Genomic DNA, 22,400 nt, shown 5'->3' on the forward strand with positions numbered 1-22,400 from the left:
AAAGGGCAGCTGCCACCCTGGAGAGAGCTGGGGCTGTGAGAAGGGGTGGGGGGATGAGAGGCAGTTTCCAGGACACCTTGAGGGCAGGGCCCCGACCTGGCAAGTTCTCCCGCTTCTGGACACCCAGCTCAGAGAGGCTCAGGCACCTGCTTGGGCTTCAGGGCCCACAGGGGTGGAGGTCCCCCCAGTCTGCCCACAGCCCAGCCTGACCTCCACCCAGGCGGGGACACTTCCCGCTGGAAGTGGGGGAAACAGCTCAAGGACCCCATAGTGCCCACCCCTTAGGGTCTTGGAGCCGGGTTGGGAGGCCCTGTTTGTCCAAATTTCCTGAGACTTGTAGGCTGACCTCCAGAATCCACCACGCACACTCAGGAGACCATCCTGCCCCCTCATCTCTGGCCACTGCGGCCAGTATCACAGTGACTCCGTCTCTCCCTGATCTCTGGAGTCCCCTGAAGGCAAACATGGGCCCTTCCTCATGTCTGTCCTGGCACCACCGAGTCTTGCACACAGTAGGTGCTCAAGAACTGCTTGATGAATGAATACAACCTAGGAACAGAAAATAGGGAGGGAGGGAGGCAACTGCCTGCCAGGAGGGGCTAGTCGGGGTCAGACCTGGCTCAGCTACTCCAGCCACTTGCTCTGTGGCCACAGGCACGTCACACCTGACCCTCACTTGGCCTCAGTTTCCCCAGGAACAAGGAGGGGCCCCTCAGCTTCCCACACCCCTATCCCATGGATGGCAAGTGGCCCCCCAAGCCTGCCCCCTAGGACTTGAGGCATTGGCACAGCCCAGATCCACAGGCCACCCAGAGAAGGCCAGGCCAGGCAAGGGGACTGGCCTGCCTGTGTTTAGGTGGATAAGGGCCCTGCAGGGAAGCCTGGGACACCGAGGCCAGCCCTGTCCTCCATGTGCAGGGACTCCAGAAGACCCAGTGTTTTAGCTCGTACTGTGGCAGCATCAGATCCCTGCCCAGGTCACTAGGCCATAGGTCACTTTCCCTCTGGTCATTACTGGGGGGCTTGGAGAGCAGGAAGTACTCCATCCCCCCGCCCCACTGAGGGAAGTGGGGTGGGCTGCTGAGAGCCCTGGGGACCCCTGCGGGTGGTGTGGATGCAGCAGTGATCCAGGGGTAGAAGGGGCAGCTTGGCCCAGGCAGTGGCTATGGGGGTGGGGAAGGACAGAGAGGCAAAGAGGGCTCAGTGGCCCAGCATGGAGGGCATGGGAGGGGCAGCCAAGGATGCCAGAGGGTCCTAAACGGGGACCAGGAGGGTAAGATGTCACGCATAATCATGGCAAAAGTTATCATCTCCCGAGCACCTGTGGCCTTTCACCCCTTTACCCTAACCCCCACCCGGGAGGCAGGTATCACTCTTGCCTGAGAAGATGAGGCCCAGGAGCGAGTTAACGCTTCCAGGCTCACCCCGAGGGCCGGGCCAGGAGAGGACGGGTGGGCAGTGTGGGCCCTTCAGGCTTCCTCGCAGGAGCTCTGAGGATACAGGAAGCTGAGAAAAGGGCCTCGCCGAGCAGCGGCTGTTTCGGCCTGACTTTTGAGGGTTCCTCCTGCTTACCCACCTTGTTCTTTATCCGCCAGTGGAGAAAGCGAGGACGGGCTTGCCCTCGAGAGTCCTGCAGATGTGGGTTTGAATCACGGTTCGGTCACAGGACCTTGGGCAAGTCACTGGACTTGAACTTCCAGACCTTCTTTGTCTTCTGCAAAGTGGGGTGACTCCAGCCTCCCCCACGCACTGGCATCACAGTACACGAGCTCACCAAAAGCCCAGCAGGCCCAGCTCAGGAGACAGGACTGGGTGCCTGCTCTGACCCCTCCCTTCTGCTCTGGCCCAGCTTGTCTCTCAGAGGAGCCTGGGGCTGGCGAGGCAGAAGCTGGTGACTGCCCTGGGCAGCGGGCAGCTGCGATGGGCTCCAGCTTCTCCTCAGAAGTGGAGAGCAGGGGCCCCATCACCATCAGACCAGGTGGCAGATGACAGATTCCTCCTTGGCCCTTAATGAGCTGGCAAAGTTTAACACTGCCGTGGCGGCTACCCCCTCACTCCTGCACCCCTGTGAGGGCCTGGTGCCCAGATGGGGCGCTTCTCTGGCAGCCTGACCGACGTCAGTGAGTCCAGCAGCCCTCACATCTCTCCTTTCCCGCTTTGCCCTGGCCTCCTTCCGACTCAGGTCACCCCCGAGGGTGAGGGTGGAGGGCTCTTCAGGGATTTTACTTGGTGCCACAGACCAGCGGGGACTCCTTGGGTGAGTCTGGCTCTTGGAGCCTCTGCTTCTTTCTCTGTAAAATGGAAACGGGGAGGCTCATCTCACTCACAGCATGTTTGGAGATGGGCATGTTCTTTGCAGATAAGTAGAGAGGGCTCAGTGCACGGCGGGTGCTCAGGAAATACGTTCAAGGAAGCTCGGGTGATGAGTGGTCTCTGGTCTCGTCCTGCTATTTGGGCCTTGGGGAGTGGGTAGGGAGGCGCCAGCCTGCTGCCCACACAGGGGGAGCCTAGGCCACACAGCGGCAGGTTTGGGGGAGAGAAGAACTGCAAGGGGCTCCGGTGCCTCAACTCCCCAACCTCTAGCTTGGCAGGGGCAGTGGGACAGGGACACGGCCCCCTGGGCAGTGGTCTTGTACCTGGGATCTTGCCTGGCTCCAGAGCTGGTGCATAAATGCCAGTGAAGACACGTCCACCAGTTGATGAGAGCATGAGGCACACGCACAGCACAGAGACTGTCATACTCACGAGATCAACTGTTTATTGATTCTTTTTCTAAAATACTATGCGTTTAAAGAAACACCTAAACTGAAAAGACGTGACAATTTTTGGTACATCTGTAGCAAAGGAATGAGGATTTCTGCTGGTAAGTGTTCACGACAGACAGACACACATCCATTTTCCAAGCAAGGCATCAAGCTCACTGGAAACACTGAATAAAATGCATAGCTTGTGATGGCAGCAGCCGTTTCTCCAATGTCTGAGTTACACAAAATAAAGGTTATCCCTCCCTCCCCTGCCCCATGATTACAGTGTAGCTTCCTGCCCCAGCACGCCTGCTCCCTGATGACTAAGGACACTGCGAAGAGACCCTTGTGCTAGGGGGGTGAGACCCAGCTTTTGTTTGCTCACGAGGAATACAGATGACAGTGAAATCTTCAACTGCTGGAAAGACACGGGAGGTTTGTACAGTGTTCTGCTACAGAAAGACTAAGGCTAGTTAGAAGTTGGACCCACAGCTAGCCAGTGAGGACAGACTTCCCTACAGCAGGCTCCACTTCAGAGAGGCCCAGGGCCCGAGCCCAGAGGGTCTCAGCTGACCAGCCAGGCCTGTGCCCAAATGCCACGGTCTTTAAGCAGTTTACAAATTAAACCCACTGTCAAAAGCTGTTAAATCTCATTAACACAGTAGACGAGCTCTTTAGATTCTCTGAATATCAAATAATATATACAGATATACACCAAGACATGACAGTCTAACATAAAGCATCTTAACTATAGATGCATTCACTTGAAAAGTTAGTCTTCTTATTTTTTAACCTTTCAAATCACTGATAAAATTGTTAATTTGCATGAGTGAAAACAGTTTTTAAATATGGTGACTTTAGAGAGTTCCACATAAGGTTACTTGCGAAAGTCACATTTGGATGCCCCAAATGTGGACAGCATTCACAACAGGAATCCAGCCATGTGTTCCCATCTTTCTACTGCAATCTCTTGTCTCAAACATTGTCTGTCCAAATGAGCTACTGGCTCTCGCAGCTTGCCCCAGGCAGTGGCATGGTTGATTAACAGTACGACATGGAAATAGAGATATTTCCTTAGGACTGGTGTACATCCATCTATGCCATAATTTAAGTATAAATGAATGGAAGAACATGTATATAAAAAAGTAACTGTACACAGCCTTTAAATTAAAAACCTCAAAGTCCTCCCTCAGAAAATGGCATGTAAGTTTGTTCATCTAAGTTGCAGGTAATGGGACTCATCAGAGAAAGTAATCAGTGGAACTAGAATCAGTGTAACCCACCATTACCATGGACTTGGAGGAGAGGAGGAAAGACAAGGTCAAGAATATACAGATCCATGATAAGCCAACACACAGCGAGTGGGGGAGCGGGGGCAGGGGAGGGTCCCAGCGATTTCTGTTGTACTGCGTCTTCCTGTGCTCAGATCTCTCCATTTGCACTGTGGAAAGGGTGCCGAGTCCCAGGTAAAAGGACCAGCTTGTCTGCCTTCAAGAGACACCATGAAGCCAAGAGCAATGGAACCATCATCTTTTGCAGGAAAAGGAGTGGATGCCCACACAGCTGGCTGGAGGCACCAAAGCCCGGGGCCAATGGCTAACAGAGCCCCTGGGACCTCCACCTCCACCCCTCCGCCAGCCAGCCCACCAGCCCATCACTGGATCGCCTCGACGTAATTCGCTGGGTACAGGCCAACCTGTCCGTTGTCCAAGCGTCCCTTGCACCAGCCCTGCTCATCCTCATCCTCTATCTTGGTCAGCTCATCCCCTGCAAGACAAAAAGGAAGTGGTCTTGGTGACCACAGGGTCAGAGAATCACCCTCATGTTTTAGCCCCCACCCTGGGCCCACAGAGGGTCCCTAACTTGGGTGGGAGGGGCAGGCATTCTCCTGGGGGCAACGTGGCCCGAGGGCCTGGCTCTTTCTCTATCAAGTTGCATCTGAGGTTTCGTGTTTAGTCATGGGGGCCTCTGAGAGATCTAAAGACCCAGGTCTTTCACACAGTGATCCTAAAGCAAGCCGTTCTCAGTTGCCAGCGGGGCTCCCACAGAGACTGCAGAATTAAACGCTGCAGGACTTTTGCCTCCGACTGTCCCAGGCCAGGTCAGAGGAATCCTTTCACAGGGTCTGTGTCACCTCCCTCACAGCCCTGTACTGCCATCCTTCCTTCCCCTGGGCCCTGGTCCGCCTGATCTTCTTGTGTCTCCTCCAGCACTTGTTGCCATGGTCTTGGTGCCTTCATTTAATGTGTGTCTAGACTGCAGGCTGTGGGAGCGTTGGGGACCCATTATACCATCCCCAGCAGCTAGCTCAGAACATTTGTCCTCTGACTTAAGGAAATCAACCCCGCCCAACACTGAGAGTGTTGGCACGGTTCTGGAATCTCCCCATGGCTCTGTGTTAGTGCAGTTTGATTTATCTTTTGTTTGTTCAAGCATGAAGGAACCTCTACATCACACCAAGGCCCTGGGTGGTGAAGGAGATACAGACATGAGAGAGGGACAGATGGAGCCCTGTTTCCTCAAGGAGACAGGCCAGGGGACAAGGACCAAAGGTGTGGTCAGGGCTGAGGTGGAGGGAGGTCCAGGCGTGGCATTTTCCTGTTCAGGACAGACAGAGCAGCCCAGACCAGGGGACAGGAAGGAGCTCTGGCCGGTGACCACCCTGCAGAGATGGCTGTGGGAACTGGCAGAAGACAGGCCAGCTGAGGCCTGTCCTTATTGGTCACTTTGCAACTTTGTATTTCCTGTTGGCATTTTGGTCCATTTTTCAGGCTCAGTTGCATTTTTTCCCCTCAGGCAATTAAGCCTTGTTTAGCAACATTTCCCTGACTCCTTATTTTGTGTAGCAGCCATACTGATCCAGATGCCTGGGGGGCCAATACCTGGGCTGCTGGGAGACCTGGCCAAGGCCCCGTCCCTGGGGCCTAGCTGCCTCATCTGTGGACCGGGGGAAGGGGTGGGGGGGGCACTGTGAGGACTAAGTGTTAAAACACAAAAGGGCCCTGGGTCCACGTAGCGAGCACTCGGTAAACAGGGACTGCCGTTACTCCCATGAGCGAGATGGTTCTTCTGCCCGCTGCTGTGCACCTGACCCGCTTCTGTCAGCACCCGTGCTCATGCAAGTCTGGCTTGGCAACATCAGGAGCGAATGCAGGGGGCCGAGGCGTGGCGTGCTGAGCGGTAAACCTCATCTTCGCCCACCCCCAGGTGCCCCCGTGGGCCCCTGGCAGGGGCGACACTGACGACTGGTGTTTCTCCCATCAGGCCCTGATGAGCGAGGCTGCCCGGAGCCGACGGGGCACCAGCTCTATTATGCTGTCACGTGGTGAAAAGTGCACCAAGTGAAGACTCTGCAGGCTCCCAAGGCCCAGAGAAGTGGAGAGCGGCCAGAGCGTGCTTAAGACAGAGGAAGCAGTATGGGCCGGGAACTAATGTCACGTCGGGGAAAAGAAAAATAACACAGAAAACAGACGAAACTAATAGGAACCTTCCAAGTTGTGAAATGTAAACCGGTGACTAGAAACATTCATTTCAGTTTGCTTTTGGTAATTCACTGGGAACAGAAGGAAACATTTTAAATCTATAAAACTGCTGACTAATCCAACAGGTAAAATTTAGAGGGAATTCCCTGGCAGTCCAGTGGTTAGGACTTGGTGCTTTCACTGCTGGGGACCAAGTTCAATCCCTGGTCAGGGAACTAAGATCCCACAAGCTCTACAGCGGGGCCAAATGAGAAAAAGAAAGATTTAGAAAGAATGAGAAATTAAAAATCAATCAATCAACAAACAAAGCAGGGGGGAAACAACCCCAACCAAAGATGTCAGAAAACTCGAGGTAATTCCCTGGCGGTCCAGGGGTTGGGACTCTACCCTTCCACTACAGGGGGTGTGGGTTCGATCCCTGATCAGGGAACTAAGATCCCGCAAGCTTCAAGGCACACACCCCCACCCCGCCAAAAAAAAAGAAAAGAAAAGAAAACTCAACAAAGGTGTTTAAAGACACGTAAGAGGGGCTTCCCTGGTGGCGCTGTGGTTGAGAGTCTGCCTGCTGATGCAGGGGACACGGGTTCGTGCCCCGGTCTGGGAAGATCCCACATGCTGCGGAGCGTCTAGGCCCATGAGCCATGGCCGCTAAGCCTGCGCGTCCGGAGCCTGTGCTCCACAACGGGAGAGGCCACAACAGTGAGAGGCCCGCGTACAGGAAAAAAAAAAAAAAAAAAAGACACGTAAGAACTTTCTACATCCAGGGCTTCCCTGGTGGTGCAGTGGTTAAGAATCCGCCTGCCAATGCAGGGGAGATGGATTCGAGCCCTGGTCTGGGAAGATCCCACATGCCGTGGAACAACTAAGCCCGCAAGCCACAACTACTGAGCCCAAGTGCCACAACTACTGAAGCCCACGCGCCTAGAGCCCGTGCTCAGCAACAAGAGAAGCCACCGCAATGAGAAGCCTGTGCACCACAATGAAGAGTAGCCCTGGCTTGTCAAAACTAGAGAAAGCCTGCGCACAGCAACGAAGACCCAGCGCAGCCAAAAATAAATAAATTAAATAAACTTAAAAAAAAAAAAAAAGAAGAGAAAAGAACTTTCTACAACCAGCCAGAGGCACCCAATGACCAACCCTGGGGTCGAGTGTCTGGGGAGAGCTGGCCGGCCTGCTGAGTGCAGAGAGAAGGGCTTCCAGACACAGCCCCAGCCGGGGTGGGGTGGGGTCAGAAGTGAGGGTCTGTCCCAGAGATGAAGCATGGAGGGCACACTTTAGCCTGTGCTGGTTGAGTCAGGGCCCAGCACAGCCCCTGCCCTGGAGGGATGGATGCTGAATTTGGGCTGGCTTTGAGGAGGGGCAAGGCAGAAGGAAGGAACTTGGCTCCCTTTGGGCCCACTTGGCACAGGCCGATCAAGCGTCTCTGGACGGGCTCTAAGGTAGTGCTCTTCAAATGGAGGGCTGCAGCATTTAAAAATAAAGAAAAGGACAGGATAGAAAATCTCCACCCACAGAGCTCATACAATCAGGATCCAGACTGGTCTATAAAACTGGGGTTTCAGCTACTGGCAGCAAAGGTGTGTTGGTGGTAGGTGTGCAGCACACAGCATGGCTGCAGAAAGAGTGTGAAAAGCACTGCCCCAAGATGAGGCTCTGCAGCCCCACGGACACGCTGCCTGCTATTCTGGGGTCTGGGCTCCTCTGCCAGCTGTAGGCCTCTGGAGAAAGGCTTCCCTTGGGGACCCATAGGGCAGCTGCTTCCAGGGAGCCTGGTGATCAGCATCTCCTGTGCACAGGCCTTAGCCCTGCTGAGGTAGCATCTTGGGCAAAGGCACATGGGCACCTCACTGTCTTCTAAGCTTTGGTGTTGAGGATCTGCTCCCATTTTTTTAAAAATTTATTTTAATTATTTATTTATTTTTGGCTGCGTGGGGTCTTCCTTGCTGCGTGTGTGCTTTCTCTAGCTGCGGAGAGCGGGGGCTACTCTTCACTGCGGTGTGTGGGCTTCTCATTGCGGTGGCTTCTCTTGTTGCGGAGCATGGGCTCTAGGCAAGCGGGCTTCCGTAGTTCTGGCGCACGGGCTTAGTTGCTCCACAACATGTGGGATCTTCCCGGACCAGGGCTTGAACCCTTGTCCCCTGCATTGGCAGGCGGATTCTCAACCACCGCGCCACCAGGGAAGCCCCATCTGCTACTTTTAAAATGGGGGGTGGATTGGCGAACACACAAATGAAACTAGCAGGAAATTTTAGCAGACTTAAAAAACAACAACCTCCCCCAGCAGGCTGGAAGCGCTCACCCCAGATGCCAGCCGGGAGGGCCACCTACCAGCCTTGAAGCTCAGCTCATCGTGCTCCTGCCCTTCGTAGTCGTAAAGGGCCCGGACCCGCACTTCCGCCCCCGAGGGCGAGTCCCCGTCAAATGGGTTTGAGTCCCCGTTGGCGTCCGCGGAGGAGAACGGGTTGTTAGACTCATCATCTGACCAGTCCACGGGGCGGCTCTGGGTCTTCTCGCAGCTGCTCACACTGCAAGAAAGGGTCGGCCCAGGGGCCCTGAGCATGGGGCTGGCAGAGGCCTGAAGCCCTGCCTGGAGCCCTGGTCCCCGCCCAGGCGGCCGAGGGAGCCCTGGGGCTGGGCTGGGACCCCTTCTGCAGGATCACAGCCCCCTCAGCAGCCCTGTGTGGGCAGGCTCCCTGTGGGGCCGCCCGGCACGCCCATCTTCTTGTGCTGGTGTGCCGGGACCTTGACATGGGTTAACAGAGGGCAGAGAAAAAGCAACCACAGCTTGTTAACTGGTGCCTCCCTCCCTAAGAGATCGAGAAGCCAGAGACCGTCCACCAGCTGGCAGCCGGGCCACCTCCTGCAGGCCTCATGCATTGCTTTGAGTGCCGAGGGGGTGAGACCCTGGACAGAGAGGAGAGACAAAGGAGCGAGGTGGAAACCAGAGGGAAACGTTTGTTCACCAACTTTTTGGCCTTAATGTCCTCCTTCTCACTGACGGTGCTCCCCGTGTCGTCCTCGTCCTCGAAGGGGTTGTAGCTGGACAGTGACTGCGCTGACCGTGCGGGGTTGCTCGGGACACTAAAGTCGCTACGGGGAGAGAGAGAGCTTTCAGGGGACCCCAACTCGGTGGCCCCCAAGGTCCCGGGCGCTCCCAGCTGCAGGATCACAGGGCCAGGGTTTGAAGGGACAAATCGGCTCCCCGTCAAATAGGAGGAATATGTTGTCTGCGCAGAAAGCCTGTTTTAGCAAAACGCTTGGCAACGCTTTGGCTGTTAATTGCGCTTTAAGTGTCTAAGAGAGAACAAGGTTTCCCTTTGCCCTCCTTGTGTCTGAACACAGTCTATCCTGAACAGGAGCCCTGAGGTGGGCACAGGCTGTCGCTGGAGCAAAGTGCTTCTGGGCTCAGGGGTTCTCTCTCTCCATAGTCCGCCCCACCTGGCTCTCTGCTGAGAGCTGGCAGCTGACAGCCTGTGGGGCTCAGCCTGGCGAGGGTGACAGCCGGGGAGGCTCAGAGCCCTGCCGAGGGCAGAAGGGAGGCTCCCGGAGCTCTCCAGACCCCACAGGGCAGCATACCCTCTCCTTCTGACTACAAAAGGGCCCAACAGCCTCCGCCCTGGTTCTTCTGGGTCTGCAACTTCCAAAATCGGAACCAAAGCCTGCTGAATAGCCCTTTCTGGGAAGAAAGGACCCCTTTTGTGCTCCAGAGAGGGAAAATCCATCTGCTTAACTGTATCAACTGCCTACTGTGTGCCAGGCCCAGAGGGGACCAGAGAGAAATTTGACCCCAGCCTGGCGTGAGTGCTGACAGCCAGGCGATGAAATGCAGAGCGTAGAACAAGATGGTAGAGATAAGACAGGCCCCCGAGAGCCCAGGCACCCCACTGTAGAACTCTGAGCTGAGGGACTGCACCACTGAGCTGCAGGGCAGGGCTCCCCAGGCCAGCACCACCTCCCAAGCCAGGGCGGCACGGAGCGGGCCCACAAAGTGCTGGGGGGATGGCTCAGTCAGAGCAGAGGAGGGTAGGCAAGGAAATGCTTCAAATGCCACCAGAGTGACCCCAAGTGGCCGGCAACTGCCTCACTGGTTTCAGGCCAGGCAAGAGGCACTGGGCCTATGCCTGCCTGCTGCCTACATCCGGGCCACATGTCTAAGACCACCAGGCCCTCCTCCCTCTTCGGCACCTTTCTCCAGCTGATCTGAAAGGGGGTTGGTGCTGGGCAGCTGAATTTGTGCAGCAGCCCTGGCCAACCTAGGCCGCCCCGCCCTGCCCATAGTCACACAGGTGCTGGCCTGACCCCTGGCACGGTGCTCACTGCTGCAGTCACTTAATCAGGCCCACCTGCCCAGATGGTGGCACAGCAGCTGAATGACAAGTGGCCATGTCAGCCCAGGGAGACTGGGCGGGGGCTTCAGTGCCCAGGGCTACAGAAAGGCCTGCGGAACCTGCGCTGACTCTTCCTAGGAAGCCACGAGCCTGAGGTGTGTTATCACCCAGCATGCCGTGGAGGCCTCTGGGCCCAGGGCCTGCAGGGCAGCCTCAGCTCTGCAGAGGACAGCAACATTATCTGCTGGGAACTCTGTGGCCTCACCTGGCACACACTTTCCAGGAAGTTCTAAAGGACCTCAGTGCCACCTCTTTGATCCAAACTCAGTTTTAGCAAACAATGAGGTCAGAAATAACCAGTGCTCTCAGCAAAGAGGTAATTTGAAAAAGGGGGCACTTGACAATGCCCCACCCCCAAATCAGGCACCTGCATACGGCACGGGGAAGTAAGTACAAACCTGGCCAGGACACCTGAACCCTCCTGAAGGACCCCACCGACAGTGACCTCCACCTGCCCGTGTGCACCACTGGGGACACATAATGACCAGCCCCTAACATCAGTTCTTCCCCTCATTTGGGGCCCAAAGCACACTTGTGGCAAAGGCTCCCCCTCTGGATCTTTCTGCAGCTCTGGCACCAGGTGGACTGATGATTCTCTCCAGAGATGACCTTGGGCCACTGCCCAGCAGAGCGCAGGCAGCCAGGGAGTGTCTGGAAAGATGGCCCTGGGGCTCCCTGCGAGGCCCCATCGGGGAGTCTCCCGGTGTTCCAGGTGGGGGCGTCCCAGCCCGTGCAGAGGACCAAGGGGACCTTTCCAGGGATTGAGGCCGCCCCAGTGCCCACCTGCTGGGCTTGTTCTGCAGAGCCTGGTCCCCGGTCTGGTTGATGCCCGTCAGGGTCACACCATCAGCAGTCTTCTTCTTCTCTCTCCGGCTGAGAGTTCTATTCAGGTCTGCAGACCACTCCTGAGCAACGGGTACCGAGGGAGAGAAATCAGGAATTTCATTTGTTTGAGGCCACATCAGTCTAAAACACCGGCCAGCGAGCCAGTGGCCTGCCCCGCACAGTTAGTGGCATCTACCCTTGCTGCCTCTGCTCTCCCTTGTTACCCAGCAGACCCCGGGCTCATGACACCCACCACTGACCCCTCCTCACTGTGCAAAGTATGGACTCCTCAGGGGGCCTGGAGGTCAGCACCAGGCCCAGCCTGCAGGGACGGATGGATGATAAGAAGACTGGAGCCGACATTCAGGGATCCTGCATTCCAGTCCCAGGGAGCCTCCCCATCCAACCCCTGTCCCTGTGGCACTCAGCTTCCGGACCCTCAGGCCCGCAGCAGCAGCCAGAGGCCTCGCCAGGTTTCCTCGCGCTTCCAAAGGAGACAGAGCCCACCCTCCGAGGGGCTTGGCATTCAGTGCTGAAGACTCTCTCATCCGTGCCCTGAACCGTCAGCAGGGCAAGAGGGCTGGGCGTGGGGGCCTGAGCAAGCCTGCAGTGTGGGAAATGGGCCCTGGGTGCAAACAAAATCAGGGGCCGAGGGGAGCTCCCGCATCACTGCAGGGGCAACCCAGCCACTCAAGTCTCCAAGGAGTAGTGCCCTTCCCTGCCCAGAACGTCCTCCCCCATCTGAGCAGCGTGCTGGGGGCTAGCTAACAAAGCAAAGCAGTGTTTACCTCCCCAGAGGTTCACTATTCTTCCAGCATGTGAACAGGCTTTTATCAACTGCACTGAAAACACTGGGAGAAAAGCATGTGTGTGTACACATTTAATGAACTCTTCCCCCTGCCCCATTTCTACCCATTATCCAACAACTTTATTTGAATTAATATTTGGGATGACTTTGAGCTGTGCTTTGAGTCATGAGCTTTGCTCATGTGTAGTTATGGAATTTCAAGGCTAGAAGCCACCTTAGAAACATTCAAGTCTAACCTGCCAATTTGTCAGATGAGGAAACCAACGCCCAGAAAGAAAAGTGACTTTGCCCATGCAGAGTTGGTGGCAGACCTGGGCCCTCAACCCCAAACTTAGGTCACCTATTTATTTGTTAATTATTTCCTTAACTGAAATAAGCTGACTGAGAACTCAACTGGAACTCAGAATCCTCATAGTGACCTTTTAAAAAACTTTTTTTTGAATTTTATTTATTTTTTACACAGCAGGTTCTTATTAGTCATCCATTTTATACATATTAGTGTATATATGTCAATCCCAATCTCCCAATTCATCCCACCACCACCACCACCACCCGCCCCCCACTTTCCCCCCTTGGTGTCCATATGTTTGTTCTCTACGTCTGTGTCTCTATTTCTGCCCTGCAAATAGGACCTTTTGAAATATAAATCCGTCCTGATGGGGTGGCTTCCAAGGGCCGATGTGATCAACACCAGGCCAACTCTGAAGGGAAGGGTCCGCTATTAACTCGGACAACAAAACCGCCTGGGCTACACTGTGGCCACGGTTCTTTAACCTGTCAGAATCAGGCTGCAGATGCCACGCACAGACCCACCTGGGCTGAACACACACTGCAAGAGGTTTGGAATTCAATAAGTTAGCCATAAAATAGGAACTTACTTCATCCTTGTGGCATGGAAAATAAAAACAAATAATTTCATTAGAGAAAGGAAGCATGATCCTGTAAGAGCTGCAAGCATGCAACACATGCAGGCATGGGTTCCCGGCCCGTGGGACCCACAGAGAGAAGGGCCACCATGGGCTCTAGCCAGGACACCCACCCCAGCAAGATTGCCTGTCAAGTCTTCCTTTCCAGACCATTCTGTTCTCTGGGTAGGGACGAACAACCCTAAGGGGCCTGGGGGTTGGAGGGGGTACATGTCACAGAGGGTTTCCTGAGCCTCTCCTGAGAGCAGCAAACACTCCCCGCAGAGGAGAATCCAGGTGTGTGCACAAGTCCCATCACCAACTCGCTTCTTGCCCGTGTGCCATCACTAAGGGGAGGAGAAGTCGGGCTGTGCTGTCTCCTCTAGGTCCACTTCCACCTGGGAAGGCCCCAGGCCTCTGCTCTTGGTCCCTGTTGGGAGCCGGTGTCCTAAAGGCAGTGCAGGGGGAATGCTCAGCTCCAGGGACCTACTGTCATCTGGAGAAGCTTTCTTGAGAAACTCCAGAAAACAGAGGCACAGGGATGTGGACTGAAAAAACTATAGGCTGGGATGGGGCCAAACAAGTTTCTGTGTGGTGGGTCCAGGGGCAATACCCAGTATGGACCAGGTCACTGAACCTCCAGCCTCCAAGAAGATCGGGGCTGTTGTCATCCCCGTTTTACACATGGGAAAACTGAGTCACAAAAAGGGCAGATGACTTGCTCAGCATCCCACAGCTAGTAAGTGCTGAGGCAGGATCTGAGTGCAGCCTGGGCTCCAGCCGCTACCGAGTCAGTGGGGCCAGGTGGTTGGAGCCCAAGGCAGAGGGGGCTGCCTCCAGCATCCTCCCCGGGGGAGGCAGCAGCCATGGCACTGTGGGGCCCTTCCCAGCCCCTGCTTCGCCACGAGGTGGGGAGAATCCTTTCCCTCAGAGAACAGGGTGGTGGGACTTGTGGCCACTGCCTTCTCTGCTATCAACAGGAGGCCAGGTGGGGCCTGGGGACCCAATTCTAGGGCTGGAAGAGCCTTGAGATCCCCAGGCCCTTGAATTTTGCATGTAAAGATACTGGACAGCTTGGACCCATGAAAATGGGAAAGGAAGAAAGTTAATCCTACACCAAAGTTGGCTGAATTTATATAAGAAGATAAGGAAAAGCCCTCAGTGAAGGGTAAAAACAGCTACACACTGAGACCATGCTCCCCTCTCGTCCTGGACCAGAGGCTGCTGAACTGGTGCTCTTGGCCCACCAGGCCTGGAATGCACTGTGGCCACTCCTTCCCTGGCCATCTCGCAGGGTTGAGCAGGGAACTGTAACTCCTGCAACTCCTGGGACTCACCACGAAGGGAATGCCAGATGGTCAACAAGTGACCATCAAAGTTCTCAATTACAAAGAACATAATTGCATCTTCACCAGGGATTCAGAAGGCCCTTCGGTAATCCTGAAGCCCCCCAGAACATTAAACATCCACTTGGTTTCTAGGGCTGCCATGTGTAAAGGCTGCCACATAAACAGGGCACAGGCCAGCTCTGAGTTGGATGGAGAAAGAACGGTGTATGACTCGACCCTGTGGGCCTAGGCCCCTCCCAGGCCAACAGGTCACAGGTAGAGCCCCCTCTTACCTCAAACTGTGGCCAGTTCATGGACATGCCTGGCCCGTGGTTGGCTCTGAACCACCTCAGGTCCTCCACCGCGTCGGCAACTTTGATGCTCTGCTCCAGGTCTCGGTAAATGTTTCTGTAGCTAAATCAGAGACAGAAGCGTGACTCTTTTTGAAGGACGGGAAGGCCAGCCCTCAGCCTCGCCCAGGGCCTGCCTAGAGCTGGCGCCATGGTCTGCAGCCGCACGAGAGTCGACTTCACAGGGCAGATCAGACCCTTGCCCTGGCTCAGTTGGACGGTCATCTGGCCGTGATGCACACAGAATGGGACAAACAACAACCATGGCGTGGAAGCCATAGCTTCAGCTTCTGACAAATCAAACCAGGTGGCAACAACCTGGCTTTGCTCTGTCAGATAATACAAAAGGTGCTGGCATCTGGGCCACACGGACCACCAATCTGTGTGGTCCCATTTAACCAGGTCCAGAATTCAGTGTCAGAAAGCTCCCCCTCATCCCTTCAAAAAAGCAGGAAGGTTTACACTCAGCTGTGCAAAAACAGTAAACAAAGATTGGCCAGTGCTGTGGTGGCTGCACACCCCACGAGCCACCTGGGGGGACTCCTGCTTCTGCTTGACCGCTCAGAGCAGCTCGCCTCCCTAGGAAGCTGACCGTGTCAGATAGGAGTATGACCACTGCGGGTCCTGGTGTTTTCACTTCTAGGCTGTATGGCTAGCAAGTCAGTTACCCTCTCTGGGCCTGGCCTCAGTGTCTTCCTCCGCTAAGGGTGCATAATGCCACCTGTTACGGGGTAAACTGTGTCTTCCAAAAAAGATAATGTTGGAGTCCTAGGCCCCAGTACCACGGAATGGGACCTTATTGGGAAATAGGATCTTTACAGAGGTAATCTGTAAATTAAAAAACCACCTTTTTATAAAAAGGGGGAAATTTGGGTACAGAGACAGAGGGAAGACAATGTGAAGACACAGAAGACGGCCATGTGACTGGAGTGATGCGTCTCGTCTACAAGTCAAGGAAGGCCAAGGATTGACTCCAAACACCAAAAGCTGGAAGAGGCAAGGAAGAGTCCTCCCCTACAGCAGAGCCATCAGAGGGAGTGAGGCCCCGCTGACACCTTGATTTCAGAAGCGCAAGAGAAGAAATTTCTGTTGTTCTAGGCTGCCCAGGTTTGGGTATTTCATTATGGCAGCCCTAGAACACTACTATACCATCCCCTCCCCAGGGTGGCTTGGAGGACTAAGGGAAGCAAGGCACATCAACCGAGGACAAGCCCTCACACGATGGGAGTTACTCCACCCGCAGAAGAGCCTGGCAGCCCCAGCCCTGCCCCAGCCGGCGGTGCAGCCTTGGGCAAGTCCCTTAACCACGCCAGCCTGCTCCCTCATCAGCAAGATGGGGAATAATGCCCCTCCTTCACAGACACTCATAAGGATCCGTTAGTTGTTGGCAGAGGAGCTGAACAATAACTGTTGCTTTTGATGTTTTTCCTATTAGAAGAAGACAAAAGGAATGTAATTTCCTATTCACGACAAGCTTTAACTTGTGAGTCATTTCTAAATGGCTCTGCTATGTGGATGACAGAAGTCTAGGTCCAGGGTTAGCACGGGCCTCTGCCCTGACGAAGGTGTCATGGGACCAAAGACAAGGAAAGTATGGAAGGAATATCACAGCCTCCACGTCTCCGTTCAGAACCGAGTCTCTGAGGGTCTGTGCTGCCCGAGGCCCAGAACCACTGGAAGTCAAGGAACAAGCTGGCAGCCAGCTGCTCTGGATTGAAAAGACCTCGTAAAGGTCCTCAAAGAAAGGCCATCCCGGGGGCAGGGTGTGCCAGCCCCGGAACTGCTCGACTTGCTCCCGGGTTGATTTCAAACGTGCAACTGTGGCGGGTCCAAGCCGCGGCCCTCCCTTCCTGCCTAGATGCAAAGGACTGCACCCAGAGCTGGCAGAGAGTGGCAGGCGGCCACCCGACTCAGGCCAGGGAGCAGCTGTCCCAGGCAGCAGGACACTGCATGGCCACAGGCAGGCTTGGCCAAAGGGCCCTCCCTGGACAGGGGAACTTAAGACCTTCTGACAAGCACTGCCACCTCAAGGCTGGAGAGCAGCAACCGATCTTTATTCCAAAGCAACTTTCCACTGACTTCCCTGGGATGTGCTTTTCAGCTAAGGGACACTTACCTGGCCACGTTCGACAGGTCTAGGTGCTTCTGAACCTCCAGCAGAACTTCCCGGAAGAAGCGCAGGCGCTTCTCCTCAAACTGCTGGCACTGCTCAAACACCTGCTCCATGCCCTCCATGTACTGCGGTGTGCCCTGGCCCAGCTCCTTCAGGGACTTCTCGTACTTCTCTTTGGTCTACGAGAAAGTCCAGGCACACGAGTTGAAGACTAACTTCCACTCAGCCCACTTGCCTCTGACCGAGAGTGAGCGAGCCCGGCTCTGTACCACCCTGTCCATCACCCGGCCCTTGTCCCCCTCCACCACTTCTGAATCCATCAGCATCTAGACTACTCCTCAGGCGACCCCACATCCAAGAAGCACCCGATCTATTTCCTTTGCCCCGCAAGCTCCTGCCCAGAGGACTCACGCCCCACCTCTGCTCCTGAGGGGCACCCACCCAATCTGGCTGTGAAACAGCCCTCCGCACTCCACACGCCAGGCCCCCCAGGCTCATCTTGGATGCTCTCCCCACCACCAATGTCGCCCTTGGGGAAAGCTGCTCCGTCCCCCAGCCGCCCCAGATTCCAAAACCCAAAGAGAACAAGCTCCAGAGTCTGACAGAGTTCCAAGTTCAAGTCCCAGCCCCTCCACTTCTGAAATGCAAATCACACTCCTGGCATCTGCCAGGGCTCTCAGCTGGAGTAAGACCCAAACAGGTAGCCACTGTGGAAGAGGCGGTCACTTGGAGCCCAGTGTGCATGGCCTCGAGCCCCACGTCACTCACCCGTGTCCTCTCTCCCACGGGGAAGGGCTGAGCCTCAGATCTTGCCCACAGCAGCAGTGGCTCGACAGTTACCTTAAAGGCAAGATCACAGGGCTCCGAGCGCCAGACAAACCCGTGGCCAAAGCCTGTGCTGCTCGTTTTCTGGAAGCCTCGCTTTCCTTCTCAGAAAACGAAGTACTTCTACGTCACAGTATCCTGATACTTAAATGAGGTGACAGACAAGGACACCAAGCGGCACCAAGGCATTCAAAAGAGTCCTAGTCCCCTTTCCTCCAGCCCAAGACATCCCCAACACGGCTGTTCCTCCCCAGACTGTCCTCAAGAAGGGGTTTTACCAGGAAGAAAATATGAATATAGGTATGTCCTATTCTCAAGGGTGTCTAGGGACAGTGTGTCATGTCTTTAGCCTAAGAGCCATGGCTAAAGTTAGCACATTTACCTCGCAGGGATGTGCCCGGGGTCAGTAAACCCATGCAGTCTTCCCTGCGCCCCACATGGTTTTTTGTTTTTTTTTTTTAATATTTATTTATTTATTTGGCCGCACCGGGTCTTAATTGCGGCCCATGGGATCTTAGTTGCGGCATGCGGGATCTTTTTTTAGTTGTGGCATGTGGGATCTTTTTAGTTGTGGCCTGTGAGATCTAGTTCGCTGACCATGGATTAAACCCGGGCCCCCTATATTGGGAGCGCAGACTCTTAGCCACTGGACCACCAGGGAAGTCCCCCCGCCCCGACATGGTTTTGATAGTTGGTGGGACCATCAAAGTGATGGTAGCCTCCTAGGGTAAAGTTAGGGATGGCAGGGCTGGGGCCGCTCATTTATCACAAGCCTTTTCCACTATCAAGACCCTGAAAAATGGGGGTTGATCACGGATGGATGGGCTGGCCACCTAGGAACTTTGCTTTTCTGTTCCAGACGACAGCATGGGGCCTTCTGAGGAAGGAATGAACCCCCCCTGAGCTTCTGCAGGACCCCGTGCTTTTAAGATCAAGTCCTGGCCTCAGGGCCCGGCCCCTGCCACCTCTAGAGCAGCTTCTCTGCCCCCTTTTGGGATCCAAGTCTACTCGCCACCTCCCCTGCTCCTCTCCCAGGCGACTTTCTCTGACTCATGCCCTGGAAGACTCCCCTTTATGCTCCAAAGAGACCCTCTTCTTGAAGCCTTCCGCAACCTCCAGAGAGCAGGCCTGCCCACCCCCGGAGTCCCCACCTCTGCCCCTCGCCCCTCGCCTGCTATCTTTGGTTCCTTGTTCTCTTCTAAGCCTCCTGCCTTGGCTGGGCTTGGGTCCTCTATGACCCCAGAAAGAGGTGATCCCTGCCAGAGTCTGGGCATCCCAGCAGGAGCACGGCTCCACAGCTGCTCTGGTTGTGCATCATCATCCACTGCCCACGCCTGTACGTGCGAGGCGCCTCGCAGCAGCTTGAGCTCAGACGCCAGTGGTGCCATCAGAGTGACACAGAGCAACCACTTCTTGGGATCCTTCACCATTCGGTAACCTCCCTGGACCCCTGGTGGCGGGGCGGGGGTGGGCTTCACCCGGCCTGTGCTCACGAGCAGCCCCGTCCCAGCACGGGCCAGGTAGAGAACACGGTCATTGGTCATCGTCATTCGGGGAACTGCTAGCACAGAGAAAGTTCCCAATAAATATTCACGGAGTGAAATGAGAGGCAACCCTCACCCTCACGTGGACTGTGACACTTAGCACAGAACGTGAGCGGTTCCTTTCTGATGGATGCTGCAAGATGCAGTCACTGCCTGGCCAATAAGAAACACAGAAGGACGTGTGCAGCCAGTTAGTGCTGGTTTTTAGAAACTGCTAAGAAGGGCAGCGGGAGTGAGTTGCCCTCCTCTCCAGGCCAGCTCTCAGCCTACAAGGACCATCGTGCCCCGAGGTCACTGGCCAGACCACAGAGGCAGGGAGGGAACCCTCTACAAAGTGCCCTGGTCATCCTGACACGTGCCTTACGTCTGACCTCAGGCCCTGGGTTTGTCCTGCCAGTGTATCAATTTGGTGGAGTCTGTTCTGGGTGGTTGTAAAACATGAAAGGCATGCATCACTCTCTCTTTCACACACACACATCTGGGTATGGAGATGCCTCATCTCTCCTCTAGGCACTTTCCTGGGCACCCAATTCCTTGTGTACCTGATGAAGGCAGCCCCTAGAGTCCCCCCAGCCTGTGCTCCTTGAGTCCAGGTGCCCCCCACACTCAGCAGGTGGTCCCAGGTTCCTCACCTGATCCCACGGAGGAGGCCCCCAGGCTGCTCCACAACCCCAGATTCCTGGCTCAGGCCCAGTCTTAGAGACAGGCGTGGAGGGATGCTCCCCGAGGGATTCTGACACTCGCTCTGAGCAATGAACCCCCGTCTCCCACCCTCCTTGCTATGCGAGGACAGAGCACTGGAGAGGGCACGGGCTCTCCCACGCTCACATCACTGGGTGGCACCTGACTGAACCTCTCCGAGGTTCCTCCGTTTCCTACGTCACAAAACAGAGATGACACCACCTAATTCCCTGGGGCTCAGTGATGCTCATCTGAGGCCCGAAAAGGTGGGCAGGTAGTAACACATCAGCTTGCGACTCCTGCTTCCCCTTTCGGGGTCACGACCTATTCCTGAAGCACACCTCCCCTCTAACATCACCTCTTTCTCCAAATCCAGGCTGGGACTCTCTTCCGTGAACACTGCAGCAGGGCAGGCCCTTGACAGGGGTAGCCTCCGGCCGCCCAGCCCTTAGAACAGAGCAAAGGAGGAGGGTGGGGCTGGGGGCCAAGCTGGGAGCCAAGGGCACAGGCCCAGAGCCTTGCTCACGTCGGCCCTCCCCTCCCAGGCTCTCGAACCTTCTCCCAGTGGCTCCCTGCCGCAACACCCCAAGCGCCCTACTTTTCCTGCGTTGCAAGGCTGCCGGCCGTCTGGTCCTCATAACCCTCTGAACCAGTGCACCCATCAGCTCCCCGCTGCTGACATCCACAACTCGTGTCCTGCACAAGCTCTTCCCTCCCGCTGCCCCACTGCCCTGTCCCCCGTGCACAGGAGTCACCCGTTGCCCCTGCCTGCCCAGAACTCGGGTCTGCCCTGGTCGTGAGGTGGGCACTAATGGCTCTGGTAAGGTAAGGCGTGACCTTGAGGGCAGGAATGTGTTTCATTGATGCAGCCATCTGTCCGGGCATCTGACCAAGCAGCGGCAAAGGTGCACTGCATGCCAGATGTGTGAACGGGTGAGGCGTGTGCTCTTAATATGTAAAGAGAAGTGCACAATTTACCTTAAGAACATCTTGCTTGCATTTTTCTACTTTGTCTTGCAATTTCTTAAGCTGTTCAGGGTTGAGGGACGGGTCTGCTTTGCTGTTGGTCTCTCGTGATATTGCCAGCTTCTCCTCTTTGCATGCCGCGTGGTAGGCTTTCTTTGCTGCTTCTACCTACAGGGAGAATGAGTTCCTGAACACCACGTTTAAAGTTCAAAATCCTCGCTAGAGGTTACAAAGACTGTGGGAAGTGCTTGCGCTCTCAAGAGGAGAGGAAAGAGCAGGTACAAAGCTGTATGTTCAGTATTAATTACAACAAGTAAAACAGAGGAGTTCATTCAGCAACTATTGATGGAGCATCTGCTTTGCTGTCAGGAAACATGTAGGCAATAGGGGTACAGTGCCAGTCAAAGAGCCTGGGCTCTCATGGAGCTCACCGTCTAGCTGGGAGAAGCAACCCCAAGAAACAGTTCAAGTACAGAGTAAATTAGAAGGTGGCAAGTGCCAAGGAGGAGAATAAAGCAGGGAGGAGAGGCAGGTGCACTGGGTGGGTCTGGGCTGGCAGAGCGGTACATGGAACGGTTAGAGAAAACCACGCACGTGACATGGAGCAAGAATGTGATGGAGGTGTGGATCTGAGGCAAGAGCCGGCAGGCAGCTGGAAACCCAACGCAAGAGGAGTGTAATGCTGGGAGGCAGGGTTATGGGCACACTCCACACGCACACACGTATATATATAGATATGGATGTGTGTGTATGTGTGTGTATATATGTAATTTAATAGACACTTCTTACTTGAGCCAAAGTCACAGATTTCATTCTAGAGAAGAAAGATGAGTTTGTAACCACTGCCTCATGAGGGAGATAGTGTCATTACAAATGGGACCAGAGACAAGAAGGAAGAGAAAGGAGACGTGGCAAAAGCCAAGGCACAGAGAAGGAAAGTCCGTTGCTACAACCTGAAGACGGAGGTCTGTTCCGGGTGATTCTGAGAAGGAGGAAGGCAGTGCGGCTCCTGAGAAAAGCCAGTGGCAGGAGTAGGGTTGGAGGGAAGTGGCATGTCCACCCTGAGCCTGGGCAGACCAGGCTGCAGGTCCTCGCGTGCTGAAGGCTGGGGGGTAGGTGTGACAGCCTCCAGCAAGCCAAGGCTGGGTGAGACTCAATGGTTTCCATTTGCTACTTTTACAAAAATGAGTATCAGTATCATTGCAAATTTGAGAGAAAAACCCATACAAGAGAAAGAACAATTTAAAATTATCCTTTTTACTAGTCCAAATGGACTTTTAAGTCTCTGTAATAGACAATTTCCCAGGGCTGTGGGAGGCACTGTTAGTGGTTAAGAGCTAGGGTTTTCCATCTAGGATATTACTTACTAGCTCCTGAGTGCTACCAACAGGTCTTCTGAAACTGTGCTATTCAAAATGTAGTCCTTAGACCAGTGAGCGTG

The 22,400-nt window shown here is 55.0% G+C and overlaps 1 protein-coding gene across 4 annotated transcripts in view; it reads right to left on the reverse strand.

The window, feature by feature from the left end:
* Nucleotides 1–2,735: 2,735 nt before the first annotated feature.
* PACSIN2 (protein kinase C and casein kinase substrate in neurons 2) overlaps nt 2,736–22,400 on the reverse strand; it is a 141,520-nt gene continuing 121,855 nt past the window's right edge. For 3 of the 4 annotated variants that reach the window (XM_029204423.1, XM_029204424.1, XM_029204425.1), the window contains exons 5-11: nt 20,972–21,127; nt 16,947–17,122; nt 14,774–14,894; nt 11,398–11,519; nt 9,194–9,316; nt 8,555–8,751; nt 2,736–4,511 (exon numbers count right to left, since the gene is read on the reverse strand). In XM_029204423.1, coding sequence (XP_029060256.1) covers nt 4,399–4,511; nt 8,555–8,751; nt 9,194–9,316; nt 11,398–11,519; nt 14,774–14,894; nt 16,947–17,122; nt 20,972–21,127 — 1,008 coding nt within the window. In that variant the 3' untranslated portion in view covers nt 2,736–4,398. The remainder of the gene's footprint in view (nt 4,512–8,554; nt 8,752–9,193; nt 9,317–11,397; nt 11,520–14,773; nt 14,895–16,946; nt 17,123–20,971; nt 21,128–22,400) is intronic. The other variant, XM_029204426.1, reaches the window with a different exon arrangement.

Source organism: Monodon monoceros, unplaced genomic scaffold (genome assembly GCF_005190385.1).
Source record: "Monodon monoceros isolate NGI ecotype Baffin Bay Population unplaced genomic scaffold, NGI_Narwhal_1 Super_Scaffold_6, whole genome shotgun sequence".
Classification (NCBI taxonomy): Eukaryota; Metazoa; Chordata; class Mammalia; order Artiodactyla; family Monodontidae; genus Monodon; species Monodon monoceros.